This window comes from Arvicanthis niloticus, chromosome 1 (genome assembly GCF_011762505.2).
Source record: "Arvicanthis niloticus isolate mArvNil1 chromosome 1, mArvNil1.pat.X, whole genome shotgun sequence".
Classification (NCBI taxonomy): Eukaryota; Metazoa; Chordata; class Mammalia; order Rodentia; family Muridae; genus Arvicanthis; species Arvicanthis niloticus.
Window position 1 is genome coordinate 93,682,770 of NC_047658.1, and position 10,329 is coordinate 93,693,098.

Consider the following 10,329-nt stretch of genomic DNA (forward strand, 5'->3'; position numbering starts at 1 on the left):
AATTCTTGGGTTAGGGCTGGGAACTAGTGAAGCCCTGCCTGGTCTAAGCAAACGAGCTGGAGACCGCCCTGTACAGTTGGCCAGACTCCAGCCTTAGAGTCTTGGTGAGGGAAGGGAGCTGGAAGGCCACTCCATGGGGCTTGAAGCTAGGTGTTAGGAATCCCAGGCTGAATCTGGGTGCCTGGGTAAGGACATCAGCAGCAGGTCCCGAACAGCCCGAGATAGGACAAGCTCCAGGGAGTGTAGGAGCTGGTAGGTATAGAGCAGCTGGGGCCAGGACACTTGGGATGACATCTGGCTGGGGCCACCCAGAGCCCCTAGGAGCAGCTTCTTCCCTTCCTCCTCTTCTTCCTCCTCCTCGTCCTCTTCCTCCTCCTCCGAACAGTTGAATCCTGCAGCCAGCACCTGTGAGGAAAGACCTATGGGTTGCACAGTGCCACATCAAGAACCTGAGAGAGTCTTCATTCTTTCTGTTGCCCATCACCTCCAATGGCGTCGGTAACCACTGGCCATGGTTGCTCTGGGGAGACTCCATCTCAGACTTGTGGGCTCAAAGTCTTTATCTAATCTAGACATGTCTTTATTGGAGTCTTACATTCTATTTCTTTTCCCTTTAACATTTCTATTATTTATTTAATTTTATGTGTATGGACGTGTACCACATATGTGCAGTGCTTAAGGAGGTGAGACACCACATATGTGCAGTGCTTAAGGAGGTGAGACAAGGCATCAGGTCCTCTGGAACTGGAGTTAAGGACAGTTATGAGTCACTATGTGGGTGCTGGGACTCAAACTCAGGTCTTTTGCAAGACAAACCATGCTCTTGACTGCTGGGCTATCTTTCCAGTGTGTGTGTGTGTGTGTGTGTGTGTGTGTGTATGTATGCATTTATTTTTATTTTGTATATATGAGCGTTTGCCTACATGTGTGTATGTGCACTGCCTGCATGACTAGTGTTCTTGGAGGCCAGAGAGGGTGCTGGGTGTTTGTTAGTATTTATCCTCTTCGAGAACAGCAAGTGCTCTTAACTGCTGTTGGCATCTCTCCAGCTCTATGTTTTTTTGTGTTTGTTTATTTTACAGCGTCTTCCTACATAGTCACAGCATGACCTTGAACTCACAATTCTCCTGCCTCAGCCTGCCAAGGGTTTGAGACTACAGGAATGCATCACCACACTTGGCATGCTAGATTAAAAAAAAATCTTTAAATTTATTTTATGTGTATGGGTGTTTTGCCTGCATGTATGTACACCACTTACCAAGTGCCAAAGAGGTGAGAAAAGGCATCAGATCCCCTAGAATTGGAGTTATAGACAGTTGTGAGCTGCCACATAGATGCTGGGAACTGGACTCAAATCCTCGGGAAGAACAGCCAGTGTCATTAACTACTGGGCTTTCTCTCCAATCCCCTTACCTTTTTATCTATCTATCTATCTATCTATCTATCATCTTAAAAAATGGTCCTGGTAGAGCAAGATGCTCCAAACTGGGTGGGATTGCTTTACCCTGGGGATCATTGGTTGGGAAATTCTCTGCTGTTAAGGATTTTTCAGGATCAAAGGAGGTGACACAGGTACTTCCTGTCTTGCATTTTCAATTTTCCTTTTACTAAAATAAAATTTCTATTGCCCTTTGAACCATCTTGGAGAATCTGAGTGAAGTCGGAACTGGAGGGAGAAGAGAACAAATACTGGGCCTGAAGATGACAGGGGCTGTCCCACGGCTCTTCTTTCACTAGAATCCAGCCCTCAAGAGCAGGCAGTGACTTTTGAGCAAAGCAGGGTTCTAGGGTCTCTACTCACTCACAGAAGCTGAAGTGTCTCACTAGGCTTCTTCAACCTGATTCCCAGAGGTGTTTTGAAAGAGAGCCAGTGAGCCCATTTTGCTTGTAGATCCCTGGGGTCAAGGGTACAGTGTGCACTCTACCTGGAAGCGGAGGTGCCTGTGTAGGTCCCGGAGATCCAGCCTCATGGCCCACAGCTGCTCCCTCTCTGAGCTGGTCCAGGTCCCCTGCATCCCCAGCCCTCCCAGTAGTCCAGGGAAGGGCTGAAGTGTGGTGGCTAGGAAGCAGAGTCTCTCGGAGTCCTATTGAAGAGAAGGGGAATGGTCAAGAGACAACTGTAGAACACAACTCGAGCTCCACCTTTAGGTGGTTCTCTTTTTGATTCTACCTTCCATTTCACCCATAAGTTTACACTTTAAAATTTGTATTATCTCATGCATGGCAGCACACACATCTAATCTCAGCACTCCGAAGGCAGATATAGGTGGACCTCTGTGAGTCAGAGGTCAACCTGGTCTACTTAGTGAGTTCCAGGACAGCCAGGGCAAATAGTGATACCCTGCCTCAAAGAACCAAAATAACAACAAAAAGTATTATATCAATACCATGTGTATATGTGTACCTATGCACATGCCTGTGGATGTCAGAGGACAACTTGCTGACATTGGTTCCCTGCTCCTACCATATGGGTCCCAGGAACTGAACTCAGGTTGTTAGCCTTGGCAGCAAGAGCTTTTTCCTACTGAGCCATATCACTAGCCTCCTTGGATTTATTCTTGCTTTCTCCTATCATTGTTTATGAGGCCAGTCCCATCGCCTTCTTAGCCTATACTCTTCTCCTCAACCCACTCCCTCCATCCACAGCTTCATTCATTCCTTTGCCATCCATACAATCTATCAGTCACATCCTGTTCCAGCATCTCTACCTGCTTTCCCATCTCATTCCCACATTCCCATTCATATATATACATTCATATACATATATACACACATATATATATTATATATTATATGATATATTGGGTTATATATGGTTAATATATGATACATGAATATCATATATATATAAATATCATATATATCATATATTATTGCTGTAGTTTTCAGACACACCAGAAGAGGGCATCAGATCCCGTTTCACATGGTTGTGAGCCACCATGTGATTGCTGGGAATTGAACTCAGGACCTCTGGCAGAGTGGTCAGTGCTCTTAATCACTGAGCCATCTCTCCAGCCCTCATTCTTATTCTTAACCCAAGTCCACCTTCCTCCATAGGCTCAGATTCACTGTTTGTCCATTGCACTTCCTTCTTCCATCTCCAACTCTATTTTCACCCATATCCACAACTGTCTTCTCTCTGACTTAACCCCACTCCTATCTTAGTTACCCACCCATCCATCTCTTTCCCACAGCTACCTCCATTCCCAACCCCACCTCTCCCCTGACCCAGTGTCATGCTCACCATCTTCTGGTTGCCATTTTCAAATCCCAGCATGCTCCCTCTCCCTCTTTGTTCCTCTATCTTTCTCAAATTCTTGTCTCTGCCTCCCAAATACTGGGATTACAGATGTGTGCCGCTACCCTCAGCTTCCAACTCCACTTTTATATAGAGACATATTAACCACACAGATCTGCAGATCCACATCTGCTCAAACACTTGTCCATGTACCATGCTTTACTGCCAGTATTCCCACCCCATGCCCTTCACTCACAGAGAGGTGACGCCATGCCTGGAAGGTCAGGGAAACATTGGGGAGATGCTGTCCCAGGGGCAGGAGGTCCAGGTTCACTCCTGGCAAGCGAGATTCAGCCTGAGGGGTAAGTTCTGTTAGTGAGGGCCAGTGGGACTTGGGGGTGTCCTCACCTCCAGACCCAATTGCACTAAGGAGACTCACAAAGCTGTGGACATAGCCCTGAACCCCAGAAAGCAGCTTCCTGGCAAGGTATAGGCTGACTGTGAATTCCCTGCGCAGCTCTTGAAGGCTCAGGGGGTCTGTTGGGAACCCCCAAGAACCAGCTTGTACCAGAAGCAAGGGTAGCAGCAACAGGCTGAGCCCTGGAGAGAGGGGAAAAAGGGACAAGATAAAGGCTGGAGAACCCTGGAGAAGGAAGAACCCAGTCTATACAAGCATTGAGTCTCTTTGACTGGAATCTTCAAGATGCCCCCTTAGAACCACCATTTGGACTACAGAGGCTACCCCCATGTCATCTCCGCACACTGTAGTAAGAACACCAAAGGCAGGATCTTAATACACACACTCCAGCCAATTCCCTTGGTCAATTGCCTTTTCAAGTGCCCAGCCTACATAACTGCAAGTATGTGTCCTAGATCTTGAGACTGGGTAAACTGACTAGCCACAGTTAGTCAGTGAGAGGTCAGGGAGGCAGGGCTAGATTCTAGATCCATCCAAACACAGGCCAGTACACTTTTCCCAGGGAACTCAGAGGAAGAACCCACCTGCCCCAGAAGTGAAGACACTGTTTGTTCTGCCAAGGATTTCTTGGCTTCATCCAGGCAGCTCTGAGGCTTTGAACAGACCTGGGACCCTAGAGGAGACCTGGCAAAGCCAGCAGTTCTATTCTAGGGACTCATATGGAGACAGGCCACTGTGCACTGAGCCCTTCTGGGGTAAATCAGCAGTATAGTCCTGGAAGGGACATGTGATAGAGGTGGCATTGATGAAGGGGGGAGGCTAGTTTCCTGGTCCTGCCTTGAGCAGGTCACCTCTTTGTGTCCCAGGCTCCCACCGTGGAGTGAGAATCAGACTATCTGACTTTTCAGGGGCCTTCAAGCCCTGCATTTCGTGGTAAGAGGGGAGCAGGACTGTGAAGTGGGGGCTCTGGGAAGAGGGCAATCTTCAGTGGTTTCTTTCTCAAGTGGGAGTTACACAATTCTCCCCGAAACCCAAACCAAAACCATCCCCAAGTCTCTCCCACCCTTGCTCCTCTCCCGGTCTCTTCCCTCTCCATTCATAATCCTTAACCCTCCCCCAAAGCGCCTTCAGCAGCAGTTAATGGAAGCTCCCAGGGCCATCTATTTTTCCCATGGACTTTCAGAAGTGGGCAGTGATTGAGATCTCTGGTATTCAGTTGGCTTGAGAGCCATCCTAGAGACTAAATAGGTTCTTCCTAGCTCCAGGATGCTGACAGGGCATGTACCCTTGGACCTTGGTAAATATTACACCCCAGACTAAGGTGGTGTCAGCTCATACTCACTTACCACTTCTTTAAGTTCTGGATACTCCAAGACCCCTTTATAGAGACTCTTCCCCTCATCCTCCAGCTCTTGAGCCTACCCAGCCCTACCACTTGCCCCTCTTCCTACAACTCTGTTCCTAGTCCTTCAGCTACCAGCTGCAGACTGGGAAACCTTCTAAGTTTCAGATTGGAGACCTTTACCCAGAGGGTTGCCCGCTTGGTCCCAGTCACCACTCATACTGAGTCCCCTGTGTCGTTCCTCCGACTGTCCTGGGTTCTCAGCCTCTTCCCTCTACATTCATTTATCTGCTTAGTCCTGCTCCTGGCCAGGTTGTCTGTCCAGTCCTCCTTACACATCCCAGACAAGTTGTGCTATCACTTGCCCAGCCTGGGCAAAACCATAAATCCACTGCTCTAACCCCTGCCCAGTTACACTAGTCTCATTCCCGTGATCAGCTAGTCATGCCTGTCGGCTTGGCCAAAGTGTTGCCCCTCAGCTTTCTGCCCCAACCCTACCTGTTAAACTTTCCCAACCTCTCTCAGGCTCCACCAAACCTCCCAGCCCTCTGCCCAGTCCCCACTTCCAACTCACGCCAGCCAGGGCCTCCTGTCACCTGGCCCATGTCAGGGCCCAGCCTCTGTGTGCAGCCATCTCCTGGGTAGGGGGCTCTTATACTAGGGGCTGTGCCCAGTTTCACTTTCTGTCCTGCTTGTACTTTCAGCTTTGTGTTCACTAAGTCTTCCCTGGTTAAAATGGGGAAACGTAATTTCCCTTCCCAGAGGGGGAAGCATGGGGGTGGCAGGAAGCTGGGGTTTCAGCCCATCCAGACCCGGGTCCAGCCCTTCCCTCACCTCCCCACCTCTGGGACTCTGGTCACTCACACAGCACTGTCCATTGGTGAGCCCCAAGAGACCTGACCTCCTTGTTCTTCTTTACTGTCAAGAGCATCCAATGACCATTGGCAGTCCATTGTCCTGTGAATGACAGATGGCCAGGTAAGGGAATTACCCACAAGAGGGGACTCAGTGGAGGTGACTCATCCACACCCTCATTTGGTTTACCAGATGGCTGAAGAGTGTGCGGGAAGTCGGCGTTCCATGGTGCTGGATGAGTCTATGTGGGGCTGGCAGAAACTTGTTTGATGCACTGAGAGCTGCCATTCAGGTGTCTGTAGGCAAGTGTCATGGATGAAGGAGACCCATATCAAGGCCATGGTCTCATGAACAGCCTCATTCAGACAATGGCTCAGTCTATGGACAGGGTCACATAGGATTAGGGGTTAGTCCATATAAGTGTCAGAACTCAGTCTAAGGTTAAACTCAGCACCTAGCCTGAGGCCAGTGTATGTGGTCTCTCTGTTTGGGGCCAGAGCTGTCAATGAACCTTCTGCTGTGGCTGGTCAGGGTTAGACTTAGAGCTTCATCAGGGACAGAGCTGTGCTGTCTCTGGCTGCAGCTGTGATTCAGCTAAGGAGAAGGCTTATACTCGGGTAAGCACTCAACCAAAAACTAGAATTGAGGTTCAGCCTGTGGCCAGCTTGGGGTTGCCTGAGGTCAGGTCAAGGCTCAGCCACGACCCACAGTAATCCCAGTGCTTCAGCTCCATGAAGATCATAGAAATCTACGATTTTCACAGGGCTGGGGCCTGACCACAGCGTTCCTTCTAGCATAACCTGCTCTCAACCACACCCTTGGTTTCCCATCTTCGGAGAGAGCATGGGGGTTTCTTGCTCTTCCCCAAAGTCCTGCTTTCCTTTTGGGACTTGTGGGGTTTCCCTACTGGGTTCCTGCTGTGAGATAGAAACTAAGGGGGTTTCCCCTTCGGGTATCGTGCCTCCTCATCCCTGTGAAAAAACTGCCACCGTGCCAGTGTGCCAGTGAGATATCAAGTCCTGGGAGCTATTAGAGAGCTTTAGGGAAGGAAAGGGAAGCTGGAGCAGAATACTGTGGTCCAGGCAGGTGTTCACTACATCAGTCCCAGTGGCAGCAGCTCCTCCACCCACTGCCAATGCGTGTGTTTGTGTGTGTGTGTGTGTGTGTGTGTGTGTGTGTGTGTGTGTGTGTTAAGCACACTGGTCAGCCTACTCTTCTGCACTGCACTCCTCTCCTCACCACAAAGCACCCAATCCTTGGTACTCCCTTAGTCTGTTCACTGCCCTCTGCAAATGAACCGCCTCTCTAATTACAACCTTCTGGGCCCCTGGTCTTCCTTCTCAGTCCCTCTGGCCTTCACCACTTCTCCCAACCTTTAGTTGGAGGCACCCTCACATGTCTGGGCTCAGAAACTGCAGTACTGGGCAAGTGGCTCTACCTATGAATAGCTGAGCCCTGGACCAATTCCCTCTGCACCAATTCCCTCTGCCATTGGTTTCTCTGTGGGATGGCTCATACCCTCCTCCTCACACAAGTCTTTTTTCTTTCTTTCTTTCTTTCTTTCTTTCTTTCTTTCTTTCTTTCTTTTTTGAGACAGGGTTTCTCTGTGTAGCTCTGGCTGTCCTGGAACTCACTGTGTAGACTAGGCTGGCCTCAAACTCAGAAATCCGCCTGCCTCTGCCTCCCAAGTGCTGGGATTAAAGGCGTGCGCCACTTCCCTGGCACACACAAATCTTATCTCAAATGGATCCTATGCAGTTCTTATATCTTGCTCACTCTGCTCCCATGCACACACTTCTGACACATTGGTTTTCTGTTGCTTTTAGAACATCAGGTCCTCAGGGCTTTTATGTTTGCTGTTCCATCTTCCTTTCCTCAGATACTGAAGAGTTTACTCTTCAAAAGATCCCTGCCTCCCCTCAGATGACCCACCCAATACAATGCCTCCTCAGGTGGGAGCTACACCACGCCCCTTGAAACCCAACCAAAAGCATCCACTTGTCTCTGCAGATCCTATTCTTTTCCTGATTAATTTTTATTTGTGTGTGTGTGTGTGTGTGTGTGTGTGTGTGTGTGTGTGTGTGTGTGTGTGAGAGAGAGAGAGAGAGAGAGAGAGAGAGAGAGAGAGAGAGAGAGAGATGCATAGGGCCTGCATGTCAAGGCACACATGTGGAAGTCAGAGGACATTTCTGTGGAGTCACTTATTTTTTTCCACCTTTATGTGAGTTCCAGGGATTCAGTCCAGATCCTCAGGTTTGCATGGCAAATGCTTTACTCACTATGTCATTTTGCTAGCCCGCCCTGCTATATTTTTATGTTTCATCTATCTATCTATCTATCTATCTATCATCTATCTATCTATCTATCTATCTATCTATCTATCTATCTATCTATGTTTTCTAAGACCTGGCCTCAAGCCAGGCATGGTGGCACACACACTTAATCCCAGTACTTGGGAACAGAGACAGGCAGATCTCTATGAGGCTGGCCTGGTCTGCTACATAGTGAGACCCTGTCTCCAAAATAAAATAATTACACACACACACACACACACACACACACACACACACACACAGAAAAAATAAAATAAAAAGACACAGTCATATTATGTAGCCCAGAGCAGCCCCAAACTTCTCTTCCTGCTTCATTCAGTATCCTGAGTGCTATGGCTTAGGCTGGAGCCAACAGGAAGTGTAAGGGATGTGGTAAGAGGTGAGAAATGGAAACTAGGAAGCTTGGGGTGTGACTTTCCCATCTTGGATCTCGGTTTCCTCACCTTGACTTGACAGCTAGTTTCACGGGCAGCCACTGCACTTACACAAGAAAAGAAAACCTAGAGCAAGATCGAAAGAACTGCCCGCCAAGTTTCTAGTTCTTTCCCACACCCTGCAGGTTCTCCAGAGCCTGGGGGAACCCTGAGCTTGGGAGTAGCATCTGCTGACTTCAGGGGAGCCACGGGAGAGAAGTCTTAGTGGAGGCACGTGGAGAGCAGCAACAGAATGGAGAATGGAAATCAGCCTCCGTGGTTCCAGTTTGGGCTTTACTGGGGAATCCCTAGGTTCTGTGATGTCAGCACCAAAGCTCAGAACTAGCCCTGTGGTGCCACTGAGATGGCCTGTGGGGAAGGCAGGAAAGCCTGGAGTTGAACCTTACCTGGAGGCTTTGAGCTCAGGTGGAGAACCCCTGATGCTAGCACAGCCCTCCTTCTGATAGGATCAGGCCACACACTTCATCTCTTTGTTTTGTTTTTGATTTAAACATCTATTTTATTTTTAGTGGTGTGTGTGTGTGTGTCAGGGTTTGTATATATCACCTGTGCACTCACAGAAACTGAATGTGTTCAGTCCCCTGGAACCAGGGTTATAGGCAATTGCACTCTCTAACATAGGTGCAGGGAACTGAACTGATATCCCCCCCAAAGATCAGTAAGCTCCCTTAACTGCTGAGACAGCTCTCCAGCTCCCTCTCAGAGTCTCACTGTATAGCCATGGCTGGCCTGGGGCTTGCTATGTAGACCAGGTTGGCCTAGAACTCACAGTGACCTGCCTCTAACTTTTGAGTGCTGAGATTAAAGGTATTTGCCACTATGCCAGACACACACACACACACACACACACACACACACACACACACACACACTTTTTAAAAAAAATATAGGATTTTTGCCATATAGTCCAGGCTGGTCTGGAACTTTCCATTGTAAGGTCTGGGGTTCTAGGTGCATAACACTACACCCAGCTAGGATTCTTTTTTTCTCACTCTCCCGCTGAGCTACACTTTCAGTCCATAAGGAGAAATTCTACAATGTCTACTCACTGAACAAGCAGGGGACTTCTCTGTCCAGACGTCCCCAATGTCCATACCCCTCCCCACTGCCCTGCCATCCTGTACCTAAACAGACCTGCATTCCTAGACCTAACTTTACAAAGCCCCTTTACTGCCCTCCAAGGTTGTTGGTTCAATGACACTATGTTTAGGTACAGGATGGAAGGGTACATAGTGAGTTCTAGGACAGTCAAGGACACATAGTGAGTGTCTCAGAAATAAATGAAGGAATAAAGCAAGTCAGCACTGCCACTGAGTAGCACATTTCTGACTTATCTGTCAGCTTCCCCATCTGTACCATCCATGTATGAGTTAGAGAATGCAAACTGCCAGACCTTGAGGGGTTCACCACGCCACTGATCATGAAACACTGAGCAGGGGCCCTGCATTGGTAAGACTGGGGTTCAGCTATTAGTGGGTATTACAAGGCCTGACTCACAGGAAGCAGCAAGAAATACCAGTTGTTGCTAATCTGAGAGGAGAGCCAGACAAGGCATGTAGCTTGCAACTTGCTGGGAAACCCTTGAAAATCACTCTCTGGTCTTTGTTTCTTCCCTTGAAGAATGGGCTTATCAAGCAGAAGCCTCCTTCCTAGAGGAACGGGGGGGGGGGGGCTGAGAGGAACAGAGAATGCTATATAAGGAGACCCCC

General features: G+C 48.7%; 1 protein-coding gene across 1 annotated transcript; it reads right to left on the reverse strand.

Moving 5' to 3' along the window:
* Positions 1 to 153: 153 nt before the first annotated feature.
* On the reverse strand, positions 154 to 9,714 carry Il27 (interleukin 27). The gene is made up of 5 exons (XM_076928472.1): positions 9,670 to 9,714; positions 3,678 to 3,902; positions 3,495 to 3,593; positions 1,926 to 2,084; positions 154 to 405 (listed from the first exon to the last, which is right to left on the reverse strand). The coding sequence occupies exons 1-5, from the start codon at positions 9,712 to 9,714 to the stop codon at positions 154 to 156; spliced, it is 780 nt and encodes a 259-aa protein (XP_076784587.1).
* Positions 9,715 to 10,329: the final 615 nt, after the last annotated feature.